Source organism: Mustela nigripes, chromosome 14 (assembly GCF_022355385.1).
Source record: "Mustela nigripes isolate SB6536 chromosome 14, MUSNIG.SB6536, whole genome shotgun sequence".
Lineage (NCBI taxonomy): Eukaryota > Metazoa > Chordata > Mammalia > Carnivora > Mustelidae > Mustela > Mustela nigripes.
In genome coordinates this window covers 72,677,821-72,700,198 of record NC_081570.1, presented here as the reverse complement: position 1 = coordinate 72,700,198, position 22,378 = coordinate 72,677,821, and the positions used below count along the sequence as shown (strand labels likewise).

At 34.1% G+C, this 22,378-nt stretch overlaps 1 protein-coding gene across 1 annotated transcript; it reads right to left on the bottom strand.

The window, feature by feature from the left end:
- Positions 1 to 1,465: 1,465 nt before the first annotated feature.
- Positions 1,466 to 22,034, bottom strand: LOC132002083 (calcium-activated chloride channel regulator 1-like). The gene is made up of 14 exons (XM_059377100.1): positions 21,876 to 22,034; positions 20,362 to 20,502; positions 20,020 to 20,167; positions 19,540 to 19,648; positions 17,288 to 17,468; positions 13,132 to 13,359; positions 11,075 to 11,299; positions 8,345 to 8,522; positions 6,733 to 6,833; positions 6,123 to 6,347; positions 5,115 to 5,385; positions 4,390 to 4,557; positions 3,432 to 3,671; positions 1,466 to 1,806 (listed from the first exon to the last, which is right to left on the bottom strand). The coding sequence occupies exons 1-14, from the start codon at positions 22,032 to 22,034 to the stop codon at positions 1,466 to 1,468; spliced, it is 2,715 nt and encodes a 904-aa protein (XP_059233083.1).
- Positions 22,035 to 22,378: the final 344 nt, after the last annotated feature.

Sequence of the window (22,378 nt, the reverse complement as noted above, 5' to 3'; positions counted from 1 at the left end):
TGTATGTCTTCGTGTTTATTTATAAAAATGGTATTATCTTATAGATTGTGCTTTGTTTCAACTCTTTTCACGCAACACTATATGTTTAAGAGATATTTTATTGCTGTTTATGCATCTACTATATTATTTTTAAGTATTGTGTAATACTTCAGATTCTGTATCCATTACATGTATTTATCTGTTCCCTTAAGGATGGACACCTAAAGTAACCTTCAACTTTCCGTAACCAAAAAGAGTTTTAAAAAAATCTTTCTGCCTATACACAAAGTATTTTCTTCTAATATAATACTCTGTCTTTCTCAGAAAAAAATAAATCACACTATTACATATTAATAGCTGAATTTCTGTTTTATTAGAGAGCTACAAATTTGATTGATGTAATAAAATTCCTGAAAGGCTTTATGTTGATTCAGATCACCATTATTAAGTCGTTAGTTTTCATTATATCAAGTCCTCACAATACCATGTGCACATCATACTTTGTGGATATTTTTGAAGTCACTGGCCAAATTTGGATTTCTTTGAAGGTCTGAAAATATTTATTGATCTTTCTCTTTTATTCCCCTCTATGCTGTGCCTTTTATTCCTGTGACTTACTCCATACCTGGAAGCCTGTACCTCCCACTCCACTTTATCCATTTTGCCCATTCCCCTGTACTCCCTATATTATTAATTTAATAAATTTAATAAATATCTATAGGATATTCACTTGTGTCAAGTACTATTCTAGAAACTGAGGATGCAGCAATTAAAAAAAAAAAAAAGCTGTACCCTGATGGGCATCATGGTGATGATACTCTTAGGACCTTATAATGTCTCATATTATAATTAGGATTTTATTGTGATATTCACATTACATACAAAAAAGTATTCTTGCTGTCTAATGATCATTTCATAGCCAGGGTCAAAACTTTGATATACCACTGTTAATCAAAAATAAAAAACACACTTGACCTCCTTACTATTTTAGAGCTTTCTCATTGAAAAATTATCTTTATTGTCCATTCTGATTATAGTTTATATAAACATGAAGTATTTATAAGCAAGAATGAAACCTAAATAATTCTACCATAAAATGTTTGTTGTGCATATATAAATATTTTTCTAATGGCTTAGATGAATTCTGATTTTTTAATATACCAAATGAATTTGTAGCACACTCTGAAAATGTTTCTTAAGACACCTTCAAGTACAAATATGCATTATCTTTTTTTATTGAGTTAACAAATGGATTTTTCAAAGATAGGAAATATTATATTCATTATGATTTACATTTAGCAGCTTATTAGCTCATTAATTAATACTAATGAACTCAAGTAGTTAGGAAATTTACAACTTTGTACATTTACAAAGAGTTTTGTTATAGACAAGTATAGCAAGTTAAATTCTAAATAAATGTTAATCAAGTATATATAAATTGAATATTCTTTCTTTTTAAAATATTATTTCTAATATATTTCCTAGTTTAAAATGTAGATAAAATCGTAGCTAATCCCCAGATTGCCAAACTGGTTGCAAAAATCTTGGTACCCAGAGCAGGGGCACTGGATTCCTGCGGAGGAATAAACTTGGTTGCTTGTGCAATGTTAGAAACCTCTGAGGTTAGGTTAGCTTCATTGATGGCTTGAATTGCAATGTAGAATTTGGTGCCATTTTCTATTTTAAAATGTTCTGGTTTAAATTCAAAATTTTCTATTGAGCCAGCCTCCTTAGGTATCAGGCTAGTAGTGTTTACTAAAGCAGCATTGTCAAAATCTTCTTGGAGATCCAGGAAACACATACTTATTCTTATAATGTAGCTCTTGGCTGAAAGACAATAGATACTTCATGTATATTAAAATCAGTAGGATGCCTTATATTGTCTTACACTCAGGGCCCTTCAGAAATGCACAGTAGGATTTAGACATGAAAATCATAGATGTAGATTTTATCTGGTTATTCCATCTTCTTTCTTTTAAGAACAAATATGTAAGTAGTTTTTAATCTAGTTATCTAATCACAAAATTAATTCAAAATCATACAGTACTAAAAAATGAAATCTAGATTTTTTTTTAAAGAAATATAAATACAAAAATCTGAATCTACTTTTAGAACAAGGAACACAATAGCATTCAAGTATAGGAAAGACATTCAGTTCCCCACAACTGTATTATTCTCATTAAGCTGAGAGGGAGTAATAGGAGTGGGGAGTGGGAGATCAGTAGAGTGGGAGACAGGGATAAGGACAAAGGGCAAATGAAAGCAGAGAGGTTAAGATGTGTACTAATTAAAATGTGCTTAAGAACTTAGGCAGATTTTGATTCATACCTTAATTCTACACTTTCTGGCTGTGTAACAAAGAAAAATATATTTCACCTTTTTACCTTCAATTTTCTTATCTATAAAAGGGAGATTCAGTCATTCAATTCATTCAACAAATATTTATTGAATGCCTACTACTTGAGTGGTGATAATTAGATATGATAATGCATGAAAAGTATTTCAGCAGAATGTCTGGGACTTAAATGTTTGAAATATATTATTATAACTGTTACTTTGTCAAGAAAAGAAAGGGAGATGCTGACATAATTTTTTTTATTCCAAAATGCTTTTAGAGGTCTACTAGAGCTATCAATATAAAAATATATTCTCACATTCTGAAATGCCATGAATAAAACATCAAATGTCTTTTTTTGAAGTAAAGACTATTTTGTCATGAAATGTTGCAAGTGTTTTAAGTGTATGGTGAATAACATTGATTTAGTGGTTTTTAAAAAAAATTCAGAGCCTCTGCCTTAACATTCTAGTTTTTTAGTAATAAGCCTTATCAATCTATTTTACTACTCTTCACACACACCCTGCATTCCATTTAGATGGTTCTATATATCTGTTTATCACCTAGCTTTTATTTAATTTAGATATTTTATTCTGAAACTTTGCTTTTTTGACTTTGAATATATTATTTTGTTCCTTCTTTTCCTGTCTGACTACCTGTATGTGCCTTTCATTATCTCTTGGAACTTCAATTTCTGCATCTAAAAGTAGGTGAGTAATGGCTCAGAGTAAACACTCCATACGTGTTTTTTATAAGTAGGACATTAGACAATTCCTAGCAAATGAAAGCCAAAGGGATTTCTTATATATGTGTGTGTGTGTGTGTGTGTGTGTGTATGAATATATATATTATTTATTTATTTAAAATTTTAAAAATCACTCTTCTTTTAAAGATTTTATTCATTTATTTGACAGAGAGATAGATAGATAGCACAAGTAGGCAGAGTGGCAGGCAGAAGGAGAGTGAGAAGCAGGCTCTTTGCTGAGCAGGGAATCTGATGTGGGGTTTGATTCTAAGACCCTGGGATCATGACCCCAGCCAAAGGCAGCCGCTTAACCGACTGAGCCACCCAGGCGCCCCTCTTTTTATATATTTTAAAACATAATATAAAACTTACCTTTTCCTTTATCAAGGACATTGCCAGGGGCCATCCATGAAAGTTGAATGTGATCTTCTTTAACCTTAGCTTCAAGGTCTGTGATTTTGCCAGGTGGGAACACATGAGTATGACTACCAGCAGGAGGAGCTCCTGATACAGTAAATGATCCTCCAGAGGTTAGTCTGCTGAAATCTTCTACTTTAGCTTCTGATATGTCATCTTTGACTTCAGGCCTGGGTGGGTTCAGTATAATTTTACCTACAAAAAAGGTAATTCTGTGACTTTTCATAATTCTATGTCTATTCTTTATCTTGTAATCTCATCTTGCAGCTATAAATGGGTTATTATTGAATGATTGTAGACAGTGAAAAATAGCTTTTAGAGAAAAAACGCTTGTTTTATTGGTATCATTTTAAAACTGATGAGACATTATGCAATGTTAGAACTATCTCTTAACGTATCTGTTTTTATTACTTGACTGTAAATTCTTTGAGGACAAGGCTGGTGTCTTATTTTTTTTTTAGTTATAGCATCTAGCACAATGCTTGCCACATAGAGAGGTGCTCAGGATTTTCTTTTTTTAAGATTTTATTTATTCATTTGACAGAGGGAGAGAGAGAGAGAGCACAAGCAGGGGGAGTGACAGGAAGAGGGAGAGGGAGAAGTAGGCTCCCTGATGTGGAGCTTGATCCCAGAACCCAAGACCTGAGCCAAAGACAGATGCTTAACCGACTGAGTGCCCCCAGGCGCCTCAGTGATTTTTTTTTCAGTGTAAATGAAATGAACTGAGGGAGATGTAAACAAAACACGTTGGAAGCATCATCCTGTGCTAGGTCTTTTAACATGAATATGGCTCTTAAATACACAGATAATTATACAACTGTATACTTATATTTTCCATAGTACATAATATTTTCAGTGTTTACCACTGTAACTTATGTAAACAGATGACACATTTCATCTTAATACTACTTACCATTTTCAACATAGCCTGGCATATACAGAGCTTTGTTCTGTTGTTTTAAACTTAGTCTGGCCATATTGTTTCTCGCCTGGGCATGTACTCTTAAACTGTATCTACCATTTCCATGGTATTCTGTAAAATATCTTGAATAGACACCATCATTCTTCAGAGTATCAGCACCTAGATATTATAACATAATAATTAGCCATTCAGCGGAGTAACAGTGACAGTCCTAAGCACTGTTCATGAGCATTAGTGTTGGTAATCATTTTGGGAGTGAGTATAGCACAGTGGTTTAAGTACATGAACCCCGGTATCAGACTGCTTGGGTTCAGAGCCTGGCCTGGCTACTTGCTAACCTTTGACCCTGGAATAGTAATTCATGGTAAACATTCAATTAACATTAGCTATTATTATTTCATATAGAAATCTTAACAAAATAAAGAAAAAGCATATGCGAAATGGAAGAAGCATATGCAAAACACACTAATGAAAATGGGGAAAAATTATATTTAATTTCCATGAGGAAAGTAAAATTACTCGTAAAATTTAAAGATAAATGTGCTTATATCTTTGTGTAGTTCAGAGAGCAGAGTAGAAAGTATTAAAAACATAAAAATCAAATTTCATTTACTTAAAAATTGATTCATTCACATACATAGGAAATACTGATTTCTAAGTTATGTGACTATAGTAGGATTTTAGCTTCAGTGGAAGTTGATGCAGATTCTTATTACCAGCACCATTGTCCCAGAGCTCCAGTATTACTCGGTGTCCATCTTCAGTTTCTATAGTGGCTGTTACGTTGATTCCCAGAACAGGCAAAAACCCTTGACTGACTTGTGCGTAAACAATCATTGGGCTAGGATAATGTGTTGTACTTTGGCTCATGTGAGCAGTTGCAATTACTGGCAGCGTGGTGGGACTTCTTGCTCGAGTAGTCATTGTAACCGTTAGCATTTGAGATTTGGCATGTTTATTTAGAAGGCTGTAAGTCCAAGTACCGGTCTGAAAATCCAACATATCTATTTGAGAGTTTTGTAATACTTTCCTGTTCTTGTTTGGAATACAAAATTATTTAGAAATTTAGAAATTTAAGCAGAGTAATAGTTAATTATTTAAAAATTTTTTAAAAAAATTTATTTGACAGACAGAGATCACAGGTAGGCAGAGAGGCAGACAGAGACAGAGGAGGAAGCAGGCTCCCCGCTGAGGGGAGCCCGATGCGGGGCTCCATCCCAGGACCCTGGGATCATGACCTGAGCCGAAGGCAGAGGCCTTAACCCACTGAGCCACCCAGGCGCCCCAGTAATGATTTTTAGTACTCAAATTTTATAAGCTAATAAATAGTATGGATATAAATTTCTATTCTACTTGGCTTTTTTTTTTTTTTTAAGATTTTATTTATTTTGAGAGAGAATGAGAGTGAGAGAGCGGGTGGAGTAGGGTGGGATGGTAATGCAAGGAGGATCAGAGGGAAAGGCAGAGGGAGAGAGAGTCTTAAACAGACTCCACACTGAGCACAAAGCCTGACACAGAGCCCCATCTCAGGATCCCAAAATCACTTCCTGAGCTGAAACCAAGAGTTGGACATTTAACTGACACCACTCAGACAGCTCTTAGCTTCTTTTTTGTGACGGATGATTGTTGCCACTTTAATATTGACAGTGTAGTGGACGTTGCCTTCATTTTTTCCCCTCGAAGTTGATTAATAAATCATGGAGAAAATAAGAGAATATTCTTACCTCTGCAATACCTGGTATTTGAAGACGGGCAGACCGAACATTTAGTTTATCTACTTTGAAATCTGAAGTTTCATATTTTGTTCCTTTTGGATCTTGGAGAAGAATTTCTGGCTTTTGTATTGTCCATGTGACAACAAAGAAAGTGTCATTTCCAATTGTACTATCCACAGGTACTGTACCATTTATCCATTTCTTTCCTGTAATACTTAAGGCTTTACTTTCTAACTGTTACATAAATAAAAAAAAGAACAGAGAGAACCAATTTGTAATTATAGTTAATAAAATTTCAAAGCTTTGTCAGTTTAGAGTAATTCTAACGTTATGTCTAAGATTTCAGTGAAATAAGAATTATTTTGAAGAATTTTGCAAATAAAAGCATTTATAATTATAAATATATAAATATATATTATAAATATATAAATATAAATAGTGGACAAATCAGAAGAAAAGATGACAAGTGTCCAAGAAAAGGGAATTCAGTAAGAATGTCTTTTAGTAGGAAATAACTTTCAGGCAAAATAGTTATTTATTAGAGAAAGAAATGTCTATTTAGGATAATGGACATTTATTACAAATGTGAAAAGGCAAATAATTTTTCTGAGTTACTAACCTGAATAGCCTGCTGAGTGATGCTGCCACTTCTAGATGAAATTCTACTGAAAGCATCGGTAAGGCCATTTATGTCTTTATTGGCATAAAAACGATGTCCTCCTAAAATGGAATTGTATTTACTTTCATAATACTAATTTTATTTTATTTATTTATTTTTTTTAAAGATTTTATTTATTTATTTGACAGAGAGAGATCACAAGTAGGCAGAGAGGCAGGCAGACAGAGAGAGAGGAGGAAACAGGTTCCCTGCTGAGCAGAGAGCCCGATGCGGGACTTGATCCCAGGACTCTGAGATCATGACCTGAGCCGAAGGCAGCGGCTTAACCCACTGAGCCACCCAGGCGCCCCATAATACTAATTTTAATTTGGAAACTCATACTTGTTCTTCTGCTTTTATCAATGTAAATATGAAGAAGTCTAAAGAACTTGCCAAATATTATTGTTTTTTTAAATTTTTTTAAAGATTTTATTTATTTATTTGAAAGACAGAGAACACAAGTAAGCAGAGAGGCAGACAGGGAGAGAGGAGGAAGCAGGCTCCCTGCTGAGCAGAAAGCCTGATTCGGGGCTTGATCCCAAGACCCTGGGATCATGACCCGAGCTGAAGGCAGAGGCTTTAACCCACTGAGCCACCCAGGCGCCCCCAAATATTATTGTTTTTATATCGGTCATTAGAATAAGGGCCTGCCACATTAGTAAAGCTGATCTAATCACTAAATGGTGTTATAAAAATGAAATTTAAGACAATTTTGAACCAGTTGCTTATTTTTAGTTCTGTTTAAGGTATACCAAAACAATTTAGAGAATTTAGAGAATAGTTTAGAATTAAGTAAAAATTAAGTGAGAAAATAAATAACATAGGAGTTAACAAAGAAATTACACAGGAGTAAGGAATGGAAAAGGATGGGGACACCTGGGTAGCTCAGTCAGTTAGGCATCTAACTTTTGATTTTGACTCAGGTCATGATCTCAGGGTTGTAAGATCCAGCTCCTCCATGGGCTCTGCCACTGGGCATGGAGCCTGCTTAGGATTCTCTCTCTCCCTCTCTCTCTGCCCCCCTACCTCATGGTCACATGCACACACATGCTGTCTGTCTCTTAAAAAAAAATAGCAATGGAAAAGGATGGATTGCTGGGGACAGGAACTGGTAATCAGGACTTTAACTACAGCCTTAGGCAAATCATTTGTACTCTGTAGGTTTCCATTTTTTCTTCTATGAATTAGGGCTATCTGAATCTCAACTGTAGGATTGAACAGGACAAATATGAGCAAGAACTTTGGAATTGCAGTTGAGGAAATCATTGGTAGCCATGGAGAAAGAAGTTTCAATTTGGTGGTATTGGTAGAAAGTGTTGAGAAATGAATCAAGACATAATATTGACTAATATTAGAAGAAGCTGGTATAGATAGAAGTGCAGAGAGTTGGAGGTGGGGAAGAGGAAAGATTAATTTGAAGGGCAAGGACAAGGAAGGGTCAACAATTAAATTTTAGGATAGGAAATTTATGAGCAGTGTTGTAGTTTAATGTGAGAGGTAGTTAATGGGAGATGTAGTTAATGGGAGAGACTGAAAATATATTTTCTATTCAAACTATATCCCAAAGGTTTACCTGTCATATTTGACAGGGTCTCTAGTTCTTTGGCAGCAGAGGGTCCCAGAGCAATGGTGTGGATGACTGCACCACTTTCCTTTACCTCCTCAAAGCATGAGCTTATTTCATCATCTTCTCCATCTGTTAGTAATATGATTTCAGAACCAGAAGTACTCTGGTTGCTGTGGATAATTGCCTGGTCGTGAAAAATCAGATGATTAGTACAGAATATCATATCTCAATAAATTTAAAATAAGAATAAGTATACTCTTTAGACTTGGAGAAGTCTTTAGGCCTATGCATTAGAGTAAGCAAAAGGAAACTTTGCACTGTCATTCCAGGCTGTGTTGGCCTAGAAATGAGTGTAATGTACAATAGTCTTGCAGTTTTTCAAAGAGTTCTTCAAAACTGTTTTTCAAACAGTGCTTCTAAACTTTTCAAATATATTCAAGCTACCCAAGAGAGGAAAATAAAACTCTTAGAACAATGCCTAGCAAATAGTAAGTGCTAAGTGAATGTTATTTATTATTATTATTTTTAAAAATATTTTATTTATTTATTTGACAGACAGAGAGAGAGAGAGAACACAAGCAGAAGGAGCAGTAGAGGGAGAGGGAGAAACAGACTCCCTGCTGTGCAGGGAGCCGGATGCAGGTCTTGATCCCAGGATTCCAGAATCATGAAGGCAGATGCTTAACTGACTGAGCCACCCAGGTGCCTCAGTGTAAGTTATTATTATTATTCCAGGAGATGCTTGAGGTAGAAGCAAATGACCCAGGCTGTTTTTTTTTTTTTTAAGATTTTATTTATTTATTTGACAGACAGAGATTATAAGTAGGCAGAGGCAGACAGAGAGAGAGAGAGAGGGGGAAGAAGGCTCCCTGCTGCTGAGCAGAGAGCCCCATGTGGGACTCCATCCCAGGACCCTGGGACTATGACCTGAGCTGAAGGCAGAGGCTGTAACCCACTGAGCCACTCAGGCGCCCCTGACCCACGCTATTTTGGCAGCATACTAGACAACATTTGCAAAGTCATGACTAAAGGTAGGTATGCAAAGTTAAATGATGTGCCTTTTTATGTATTCTATTTGATCACTGAAGAATCTGATGATTTCCTGGAAAAAACATTGACCTGCCATAAAGTAGGAATTTCATAAATTTATCAAGTATTATAATTTTTTTGTCTTTTTCTGACTTCTATCAGGAGTATTGGCTAAAAATCTTTAGTCATACAAATTGAGAATAAATTCTCCCTGAACAATTTGCTAAACAGAATATCTAGCATTTAGTTCCCCACCTTCATCATATATAATGGAGTTATAGAAATACTACAGTGTAGTGATTAGCTTTTTGGATTTTGGAATAAGAAAGACCAGATTTTGAATCCTACCTAGATTTGCTGGTTACTGACTATATGTGATCTTAAGAATGGTATTTAATTACTCTGAATAAAAATTAATGGTAAGGATAAATAAGATCATACATGTATTTAACATAGGCAATAATGTAGAATATGATCAATAAATTTTAGCTGTTATAATGATTATGTAAGTAAAATGCTATATATTGCTATGGTTTCATTTTAAAAGTAGTGAAGAGGTATTTATAACTTTGAATGTGACTTAACATAATCTGTTCAATAATAGACTCTGTGGTCAAAATATCCATCGGTATATATCAAAATATATTAAGAAAAATATACAAACCAATATTTTCAAACAATAAGACACAAGGTATATTACCTTATTATTCCCAAGGTATAATACCATCATATTTTAGAAGTGAATAGACCTGTATAAGAATTATATTTATTATAATAATAGCAGTCCTTTTTGAACACTTTAGATAGGTACTGTTGTTTTCCACATTCCCTTTGTTGAGTAAACTAAGACTTCCTGAGTTGATAACTTACCCAAAGTCATTTAACTAATAAATAATAGAGCCAGAATCCCAGATTTGCCGGAATCCAGAGCGTGTGTACCTCCTTAAACCAATATGCATTATGAAAAATGACTCAACTAGAAAGCTAAGAGATGATATTAATTAGTGGCCTGGAAAAAGTTAATAATCTCTACTTTTTTAGCTGGAGCAATGGGAGGGTCAGTGAAGGAAAGCAGTTTTTTGTTTTTGTAACTTAATGACAATAAATAGGCTTAAACAAAGTCTATCTTAGGTTGGAAGAAATTCAATTGCATACTTTAAGGCAGACTAATATAGTGCTGTAAAGTTGCTCCCAGTATTTTATTTCACAATTTTTATTTCATTAAACTTCTACCTGTGTGTCTTAGGTTTGATACTAAACTGCTTAGGGAACTATCTTTGTGGTTTTTAATTGTCAATTTAACTTGATGAACTAGAGTTGTCTTTATAACATAGAACTAGTGATAATTTCCCTCTTCCACAGTCCCTTCAGCAGCATTGTTGTTTGCTAATAGTAGTTCAGATGTTGGGAGTGATAAAGAAATGGTAAACTCCTCAATAAAATTGCAGCAATTATGTGCTCATTGGATTTTTCTTCCCTTCCTTAACCATTCTCCAGTGTGACTCAGTAACTCAAGAGTACATTGGTGGAATAACCACACCCAGAGAGACTACCCAGCTGTAAACAACAGACAGTAGGGGAGTCTTTAAAAAATATACTATTTAGATAACGGACCTATGAATTCATGACTCTTGTTCAAAGACAGTGGGGTAAAAATAAAAGCAATGGTAAGTGGCAAATGCTATTTAGAAAAAATTTTTATTTTACCTGGAATCCTGCTCTGAGACCACTGCAAATTGAAGTTCCACCACCAGCTTCTTGAGGCAGGTTTGCAGTGATCTTTTCATAAGCATTATCACCAGTTATTTCTGTTAGGTAGTTTTGGGTTGTAGCAAAACTTTCAAATGTGACCATCCCAACCAAAGATCCCTTTTCAATAATTTGAATCAAGTATAGTTCTGCTGCTTGATTCATTCGAAAGAGACGGTCTTCCTGTAAGAAAAAGATGTCTGAATATTTCCTGAGTCTCCTCAAATCTTGACAGATTGGTGAAAAACAAAGTTGTTCATGGGCCAGAGATCTTGATAGTAATTGATTACTATATTTTAAAGTTTGGCCCCCTTGAACCCTCCTACACTGTTGGTGGGAATGTAAGCTGGTGCAACCACTCTGGAAAACAGCATGGAGTGTCCTCAAAAAGTTGAAAATAGAAATACCTACAACCCAGCAATCACACTACTGGGTATTTACCCTAAAGATACAAATGTAGTGATCCGAAGGGGCACGTGCACCTGAATGTTTATAGCAGCAATGTCCACAATAGCCAAACTATGGAAAGAACCTAGATGTGCATCAACAGATGAATGGATAAAGAAGATGTGTGATACACACACACACACACACACACACACACACACAATGGAATACTATCCAGCTGTCAAAAGAAATGAAATCTTGCCATTTGCAACGACTTGGATGGAACTAGAGGGTATTATGCTTAGCGAAATAAGTCAATCAGAGAAAGACAATTATCATATGGTCTCCGTGATACGAGGAAGTTGAGAGGCAACATGGGGGTTTAGGGGGTAGGAATAGAATAAATGAAACCAAGATGGGATCAGGAGGGAGACAAACCATAAGAGACTCTTAATCATAGAAAACAAACTGAGGGTTCCTGGGGGGAAGGGGGTAGGGAGAGGGTGGTTGGGTTATGAACATTGGGGAACGTATGTGCTATGGTGAGTGGTGTGAAGTGTGTAAACCTGTTGATTCACAGACCTGTACCCCTGGGGCTAATAATACATTATATGTTAATAAAATAAATTTTTTTAAAGAAAAAAAATAGATATCATTAGGCTAAATGGACAATTTGAAGGAAAAAGTTTGGCCCCCTTATTTCATTAAAAAAAAAAATTAAAGAAAAAATTGAAAAATCATTATACTTTGTTATACTTAATATACTTAATATACATTATATTATATGTTATACTTAATAAAGTCTTAAAAATCTATGCCTTTTTATTGAACAGTTTTATATTCAGGAATTTCTGCTAAGAAAATAATTTTAAAATGTATACAAAAATGTTTATTGCAGCACAATTTTTATAAAAAGTTGAAAACTCTAAAATGTTCTATAACAGGAAGCTGACTAAATTAGGGTATGTGCATATGATCATTAAAAATTATATCATGGGGCGCCTGGGTGGTTCAGTGGGTTAAGCCGCTGTCTTCGGCTCAGGTCATGATCTCGGGGTCCTGGGATCGAGTCCCACATCGGGCTCTCTGCTCAGCAGGGAGCCTGCTTCCTCCTCTCTCTCTGCCTGCCTGTCTCTCTGCCTACTTGTGATCTCTCTCTCTGTCAAATAAATAAATAAAATCTTTAAAAAAAAATAAAAATTATATCATGAAATCATTTTTTTCCATAGGGAGTATTTATGGTATGGTAAGTAAAATAAATAATACTATAAAGTATCATACAAAATTTAATCACATTTTTGAGAAGGAAAAACAAATACACAAAAAAGATTGGAATAATATGCTCAATGGTGGAATTATGGATACTTTTTTTGTTCAGTTATAGTATTTTTAATTTGTTAGAATTAAAAGTTAAAGAATAAACATAATCCATAGTCCAATCATCTTCATATATAACAATTATTTTTTAGTGTATTTTCTTCCAGTATTTGTCCATATAGAATCATTGTACTAAAAGTTATTAGAGTAATAAATTTATGTTTTAGTTAGCTTAATAGAATTAAACCCAAGATTAAATTATATTTCTAGTAATTAACTGCTTATTTTAAGGAAGCTAACAAATGTCTTACCGAACTCATGCTTCCAGACTTATCAAGTACCAAACAGACAACTCGCTGTTTGGCCTTTAACAATGAAAATGTAGGATCGGGTGGTTGATCTGTTCCTTCCATGGGAGATGCATTCTGAAAATCATTGGAGTCCATAATTACATCCCATGTACTTCTGCTACTACACATTTTGTTTTGTAGGTTTGGAGCTTCTGTATTATGAGTTTTTGCTGTACAAAATTCCTTTACCTGGAAAAAATCAATTAGAAGACACTATTTCAATAATTGGTAAGCATTAATTTCTTTTCCAAATATGTAGCTGGCTGCCACATACATCCTCCACAGATTTTATCTCCTGATAATTAAGAATTATTTCATAATGTAACAATCTCACATCCATTTTACATACCTCAGTAGAGAGGAAGCAAGGCGAAACCATCACTGGAAAGTTTTTTGATGATTCTCTTAGGTATAGTGAGATCATGGCAGTTGGGGGGAGCATGTAGCTGGTACACCTGCTTAATTTAATTTCTTATTTTCCCTCTGGACTCTTGGGTGACTCAAACTTGAATTAAGTTTAGTGGAAGAGGGACTGGCTTTCTAGCTGTCCTTTAAAAGTGGGATAAAGAAAATGACCTTCTTTAATTGCCTAAGTGTTTTTTTATATCTTTATAGTTGACCAAAAAATTGAGGAAAGATATTTTATCTATCTATCTATTTATCTATTATTTGAGAGAGAGAGCACGCACACAAATAGGGTAGAGAGGCAGAGGGCAGTGGGCTCAGACCCACAGCGAGCTTGATTCCAGGACGGTGACACCATGACCTGAGCTGAAGACAGATGCTTAACCTACTGAGCCACCCAGGCTCCCCAGAACACAGATATTTTAGCAAGCTGGATTATTTTTGGCTCTAGTGAACTCTGACATAAAATAATACTCCTGAGACAGTAATGAAAATGTAGGGAGAAAATGAGAACATGTGATTGGTGCTCTTTCAGTTGCAAATGGTGAGCTGTACCTAGCAATTCTGCCAAATGTTTCTTTATTACAGAACCTATGAAAATTCTCCAAGTTTTGAAAACTTAGTAACTTGGGAAAATGCTCCCATAAACTCATACAGCATTCAAGAAGAAATCCATCTTGCAGTAAGCTTCTGTTTATTAGAAAAATCTTTTTTAAAGATTTATTTATTTATTAGAGAGAAAGCATGTGCATGCTCCCATCTGCATGGGGGTGGGGGTGACAGAGGGAGAGAGAGAATCCTCAAGCAGACTCCCTGCTGAGCACAGAGCCCAGCTGGGGCTCCCTCCTGGGACTTTGAGATCATGACCTAAACTGAAATCAAGAGTTGGATGCTTAATTGACTGAGCCACCCAGGCACCCTGAGAAATATTTTTATAAATGGCATTGCATGTTTAAGAATGCCCTCCCAGTACAATCTCTAGATGTAAGCTCAGATTTAGAACTCAATTATTAAATTTGAATACCTTTCATTTAAGTTTTAAGATTTTGTTTTCCTTCTAACATGGATGATTTACATTAACTTCAGAACGATTGACATATCCCAGAAGGGGTTCATTGCATGGGAGAAAAAGACAGTTTCGATCAAAGTGGTGATTGATAAGTCTTGCTGATATGAAATATGCATCAAATCTGGTCCCTTGTCCCCTGCCACTGCCTTTATTCAGAGACTTCAGGTCTCTGATCTGCCTATTGCTGTAGCCTTCTAACTAGATTCTCTGCTTTCTGTCATCTCATTCCTTCATCCTTCTCACTGTTAGTACAGTTATCTTCCTGAAAGAATTAAACTGATCATGTCACCAGTCTGAAGCTGTTAAGATAAAATCCAAACACCTTAGCTTTGTAGGTAAGTTTGTTCTTTCAGTCTTGTTTCCTGCTCCTTGCTCTGACCATCCTCTGCTTATACCACACTGATTTTTTTCTTGTTCTTAGAGTATGCTAGAAATCTTCACAAGGGTCTTTGCTAACTCAAATGGAAAAAGAGATAGGAAATCTTGCACAAATTAAAAAAAGGTGAGCTGTTCTCAAGTTGGTTTTTTTTTTTTTTTTTACTGCTATTTACCTGAAAGTTGTTCTAATAAATGTTAAAATTTTTAGTGACCATGATGCAGATAATTTGGGCAGTGCTCAACTTGTACAATCGTGTGGCATCCCTGCACCTTTCCCCACTCTTTGTTTTTATAAACTTTTTTTTTTTTAACTTAAAGTTGCCCTTCCTATTCCTGCTTTGGTAAGTTCATACTCATTCCTTTTCAGATGTAATTTTTTTATCTCTTTAGAAACAATTTTCTGACCTCCAGGTGGAGATACTTGCTGTACTCCCATAGCACTTGGTTTATACCTCTTTGTACTTTGAATTCATATATATATTTTCTTATTTCTGCACTTTCTCACTGAGAAAGAACAGTTATCTTTAATTATTTCTGTATTTCCAGCTGAGCATGAAGTGGAAATAATGAAATTGAAGGGAATGAAATTATGGAATTGAACATTCGGTATTTCAGGTCATATCTCCCTTTGGTGAGCTGATGCCCTGGTAGTACAAATACTATGCAATTTATTTAATCTGTGTTTTGATAATTAGAAGTTAGTGTTATTCTGGACAAGATGTTCAGTATTTATCTCTGAGACATGGCTTATGTAATTAGTTCTAACCATATCTCAGTTATGTGATCTTCTTCATTATTATTTATCTCTCAGGTAGGCAGCATGAGGTATTTCCTGACAGTGATATGCTTTTGGGACTTATAGCTTGGTATAGGCAATACATATTCCAATTATCCTCTCGTGTGACATGATCTGGTACCTACTTGGATGCTGAATTCTGATCCAGATTTAGCAGGTTAAAGTGAACTTTCTTGACTCATGTTTCAACTATTTCTAGAAGGGACCTTTTTCAGACTGGTAAACAACTTCTACTTAAATATCTAATTAGGTTCTTTTAAGAGTTTCAGCAAATATTAAGTCTATATTTTGATTCAAGTTCTTCATCATTAATGCCTTAAGTTCTAAAGCAGGTTTAAATTTTATTGGAAATAATAGGCATTTATAAACTTCTACCCAAAGAAATATTTGTTGCTAAGTGATTTGGTATATGGAATATTGCTTCTTTTAAATAAGTTAGACTTACTATCTAGAGGTAGTATACTTTATTTTGATTTGTTTCTGATGACTTTCATATTTAAAATTTTTTTGCATGCTTAGAAACCCTCATTAGTTAATTACAATATGTTTACATTAGTTAAGATTGGACTTATCCAGGGAAAGAGATAATTAAATATTATCCAGATATTTTATAAATTTTAAAAACTAAAACTTGGAAGTTTACTTTGTGCTCACCTTGTGCTAAGCACCGTGATCATGCTTTACTCATACTACCTCTTGTGAGCCTAACAATAATAACCTGTGATGTATTAGAAGTCCCATTTATGGGATGAGATAACTAAATTTTCAAAAGAACTTTGCAAGTTTGCTTGTAAAGACATAGCTGAAAATGACAGACTGGGTTTGAGATCAAGTCTTCTGACTCCAAGACATCTGTTCTTATCCATTCAACTTTATACATTGAAACCAGATATTTCAGGCCAAACATTAGCTTTAAAACTTGAATTATTGTGTTATTATTTTGTAATTGATGAGACTAGTAATTGTGAACTTTTCCCTTAAGTTTGTTATGTAGAAACAGAGCCATGCACATTTTCACAGTATCACTTTGCAATAGCTTGATATACTTTAGTGTGAAGGTACTACAAAGTCTAGAATGTCAGTACTTTTCCAAAGCTATAGAATGAATTACTTTGGAAAAGTAGTTTGATTAACACTTAGAAGAGAGAATTATAAGTAAGGTTGTAGTTTTAGAACTATACAAATCCGCAGAAGTCAAATGAGGGAAGAGATGTTGTTTTAAGAAATTATGTGACATCAGTGAAAAGGTACAGTTCTACTTCTGAAGAAAAGAAACTGGTTTATAAAAAAAAGGTGGAAACTTTACCAGGCACACCCTGACACAGGCTGGAAAATGGCTTTTAGTTAATCGTTTGAGTAATCTCCTTCATGTCCTTTGGTATACATAATTTCATAGTAGAAAATACAGCTTCCCTAATTAATTTTTCCTGAAGTGTTCCTTTGTGAAACTAGAAAAAGAAGGTACTTACGGAATTGAGACTTTGCATAAACATTATGGAGTCCTTTGCAGCCTGGGATTTTTCTGGGATAAATGTACATTTTGCTTCATACAGTCCTGTCTGTGAGTCACGCCTGCATGGCCTTGTTATACAGCTGCCTCCTTGACATTCCTTGAAAACCACATTAATGCCAGTAATATGAGTTGAACATCTATGATGAAAGAATTAAATTATATTTATTTATGAAGACCAGAAATCGTGAGAAAAGACTCACATTCTACAATCTTTCCCTTAATGATCTACAGATCATGGGCAAATACTTCATTTTGACAGAATTAGTCACAGTCCTGCCTCTATTTACATTTGATGTCAATAAGAACAATCATGCCAGTTTATATTTATTAACATTCATTGCTCACTAATATAATAAATTAATCTATTATCCTTGTGACCCTGAATTAAAGATAATTCCTAAGGTATAGGGATGTTGTAAAGATAAAATGAGTTAAGAGATATGGAGGATTGCTTCCTAGTGGGGATGAGAGAGTCAGCATAATGCTTAAAACCCTCTTAAATTTATGTGTATGTGATATAAACACATACATACTGGTATGTAGATATAAATGTATATACACATATGTGTGTATACCATCCATACAAAACCATGTGTGGTTTGTGTTGATAGCATTTTACAATTTACATTTTGAAAAACAATGAGCTAGATTGAAGGACAAAGTAAAAATAAACATTGCATGGAAATGCTTGTGCATTCAAACAAACTCTTTAGTCTGTATGATAAGTAAGATAGTTGTCAAGTCCCAGGCAAGGAATGGGGGCTGGAGTTATGGGTAAAAGACTTTAAAGAGTTCTGATTTATTGGATTTACTTTTATTCTGCATTAATATTAAGTGTCATGATATTAATCCACTTAAATTTTTTTAGTATTGAAAGGATTAGAGGAGATGGTGAGTCATATATTCCAAGAGGGTTAGCTCCAGGGAAAGCCTGAAAATTAAACTTACACTGCCTCAAACAAAGTGCCTGTCACACCGTAGGAGTTCATTAAATGTTATTTTAGATAATTGTTTTTACCAATATATCTCTTTTATGATTAATAAGAAAACACATTCATATTCATTTATCAAAAATTTGTTACTTGATCCATTCTTTGTTTAGCTGTTACTTCACTCTGTGCCAGGCTGAAGTCTAGGGGATTAAAAAACAAAAAAAAGTCTTCAAGGATCTTAAAGTCTAGTGTGGGTAATAAAATTACACAGACAACTACTGCTCTGTGTGAGAGAAGGCCATGTGTATTGCTTTGGGGACAGTCTCAGATCTTACACCAAATAGAGGGAGAAGAAAAAGACACTTGGGGACCAAACATTTAAACTGAGTCTGGAAGAATGAACAAGCATTGTTTGGATAAGGGAGGTGGTGGGGGAGGAGTTACATAGGGTGAGAGCCCTGTCTGCATGATACTCCAGCAGCTCAGTAGGGAAAAAGCAAACAACATGGAGAACATGGGGAGATGCATGTTTCTCTTACGCCTCTTTAACATGTTTTTTTATCCCAAAGACCTGTTTCCAATTACACTGATTTCTATTTTTCTTTAATACTCTTTAAATACTCTATACTTAAATATCTCATCCATTTATTAATAGGACATGTCTAAATCTACCCAGAATTATATTCATATTTAAGGAATATAATAATAAAATATTTATATATTATATGTAATATATAATATAAAATATTTATATTTCAAAAATCATTTACTCACTTATCCTTATGAAAAATACTTTTTTTAAGCTTAAGCTTAAATGAAGAATAAATATATTCAACATGGAGCTCTAGTACTTTCGTTGATTTCACTGGAACAGATTCACCTTAAAGAGTGGAATCAAATGGAATAAAACATTGGGGAAACTAAATAAATAAAATGAAATAAAGGATATGATAGGAATGAATTCAAGTTCTCAGATATCTTATGGTTTAGGCTACAGCTTTTTCGTTTCTTCTCTGACAATAACATATTTTAGTACAATCCCCATGAATACTGAAATGAATCCCATTTCCAGGTTGATCTTGATTCTAAGGTAGCATCTCCAGAAATATTTGGACATATACATAGTGGGTCTGGTTAGATATTGCAATTAACTCTGAGCATTCAGCCACTAAGACACCTTTTGTTTGCCTAGTATAGAAATTTAAAATTAATAAGTGAAAATTTAAAAATAATAAGTGAAAACTTTTGAAAATAAATTTGTTCAATATAATGTTACCTTGTTGCTTCAATAGTGTTCCGTCTGGAAATATAGAATGGCCGGTCCACATTATACTCATCAAATATTCCCCATCGGAGGTGGGCCCACTCATGGACAAACACTCTGCCTATGAGAGAATATTGCCACTTACAAATTTATATTTACTATATTTTAATAGAGTGTCCATGTATTTTATGTCTCCCTGCCCCAGATCCTTAGCTTAATTAAGTCAAAGAACTTTAGAAATTGGTATCTTTTATTAGGTAAAAAATGTTGAAATGGGTTAGTATTTATTACTTATTTTTAATGTATTATTTTTTATTAAATTTATTATTAAACACACAAAGAAATATAATTATATTGAACATAACTACTATATTTCTATGTAAAGATATTAATCACTACTTCTCTTAAAAAATCATTAAAAATACTATTAATTACCGTGTCATATTTGTTTCCATGGAAATAAAAATAGAAGTATAAAATAGATATCCCTACCTCGGGACCCATAGATGGGCAAATTATTAGTCAATAAGAAGTTTGGAGTAAAATGTATATATTGTCCCTTTTCCCCACATTGTCCATATTGAAGTGTATAGGGATCATCTCCAAATTTTAGGTAAGGATTGGCAACTATGACATCTGCCTAAAAATCAGAAGAATAAACCAAAACATCACAAGTGATGAAAACAAGGATTTCTTTTATCTAAATTAAGATAACTAATATTACCAATTTAATTACTGAAGTAGTGGCTAGGAATTTTTTTTAAATTATGGGTATTAATTTTTAGGAAGCATAGGAAGAAAAAAACAGTGTAGGAGCTAGATAAAATACCCTACCTGGTCATATGATTCTTGTTTTGGCATTAAGTACTCAGATTTTGACTTCCAGGTCATTGGAATTAAAATGCTTACATTCCTGAAATAAACTCTTCGTTGGGTGGCATGAAACAGGTAAGTCGAAGCTTCAGTTACCATTTCCTGACAAAATATGGTAACAATTTCACAATGAAATGAGCATGAAATTGTACACATGAACAAGAAGAAGCAAATCTAAGCTCCCTTTCCCCCAATATTTTAGCAAAGCCTAACTGAAAAATAAGTTGAATTTTACTCTATCTCTTTAGTCTGTAAACTGTTCATTTACATATGCCCAAAAATCAATCGTATTTTTTTTTAACCTATCTAGACCCGTATTCAGTATTTTGGGTTGGAGAGGGGAATGAGTTCTGGATGATATATATAAAGGTAATTAAGAATGGGAGCTTGTTGGCAAGTTGTTTAATTAAACAGAGGTGTTTATAAACGGGCTGAGAGTTTAAAGTTTTGTAGATTTTATATTTTTAATTGAAAAAAAACCACTTTGCTAGGTTTGAGTTACTTTTTCATATGGAGTATGTTCAGAAAAGGCAAAATTTTATCAAGCAGTAATGAAAATAAAAATACGTATGTCTCATTGCCTTCACATTCCAGTTTTACCACTTACTTTAAGACTGTATGATTTAGCTTCTCTCACTTATGCAACAAGGGTAATAATTTACCTCATAGAGATATTGAGAAGAAGATCAGAGAAGATAGAATATATTAAAATGCTATATATATAAAGTGTTTCTGTTATACTGACTAACCCAAATAAAATTAAGAAGTAAATCAACTTCAAAAATATGCAATATTTTCTTTAAAATCAAATACATCAGAGCTCGTTGTTAATTTTTCAGAGTTGAACAAATATGAACAATTAAAATAATGTACAGTGAAGATCTAAGGCTTAAGTATGGGTTAGCTATATAAACATTACAAAAATTAACTTTACAAAGGTAAGTTTGAAAAGAATTCTCCAGTAGGTGGTGCCTCGGTGGCTCCATGTGTTAAGTTCTGTCTTTAGCTCAGGTTTAGCTCAGGTCAGGATCCCAGTGTCCTGGGATAAAGCCCTGCATTGGGCTCCCTGCTCAGTGGAGAGCTTGCTTCTCCCTCTCCCTCTGCCTGCTGCTCCTCATGCTTGTGCTCTTTCCATTCATTCTCTGTCTCAAATAAATAAATAAAATCTTAAAAAAAAGAATTCTTCAGTAGGTCTAAGGTCTTTCTGTTAGCTTAGTAAGTTGAAGAAACATTGTAGTTTTGCCTCTTAATAATTTATTAGGGGAATGACTATTACTATAAATATATGAGAAATCATACTTAAACTAAGCAGATATTAATCTTGACAGTTTAGATACATACTACATAAATGATGAATACTGTCAAAACAGTTCTGGAAAGTTGTTACTTATGAGCATGTTTATGTGCCTTGGCAACAGGGATGGAAAATACTTACTGGAATAAAAATAAGTTCGTAATAAAATTTTCTCCCTTACCTTTATGTTTTGAATGAGTTTTTCATCTTCTGGTACCCTAGGGTTAATTGCAATGACAATGCCGGCATATCCATTGTTATTCAAATGTACCATTGAGTTTTTCACTCCAGGCAAGAGATGTAAAGCTAGAAACAGAATAAAATACAGAGTGAGTACCATTATTGCACATTACAATAAACTTTTTAGAAATGCAAGGAGAGTATTTATGTATCTCCTTAACTCAGGAATTTGAATCACGACTAAAATATTTGCATAAATATAACATTATGAATTACTAAAGTATTTTGATGAACTTCCTTATCTCACTTCCTTATCCTAAAGATTTAAGTTGTTAAATAGCAATGGGGATTATGCTGAACACATTTATCATACTTTCTAAGACAGTAGAGGTCTTAAGTTCTCATTGAGCTGAGTAATTCTTTAGATTGTGTAGTTGTTATCCTCATCATGGTGGTTAGTAATGGTCATCATCATCACCATCAAGAGATTGTCCAGTCATGGGA

Coding starts and splice junctions, on each gene's coding strand:
- LOC132002083 (XM_059377100.1), bottom strand. CDS start 22,034: ATGGTACTCACTCTGTATTTTATTCTGTTTCTAGCTTTACATCTCTTG. Junction 8,523..11,074: donor GTCTCAGAGCAGGATTCCAG/GTAAAATAAAAA, acceptor TTTCACGACCAG/GCAATTATCCACAGCAACCA. Junction 3,672..4,389: donor GCCAGGCTATGTTGAAAATG/GTAAGTAGTATT, acceptor CCTTTTTTGTAG/GTAAAATTATACTGAACCCA.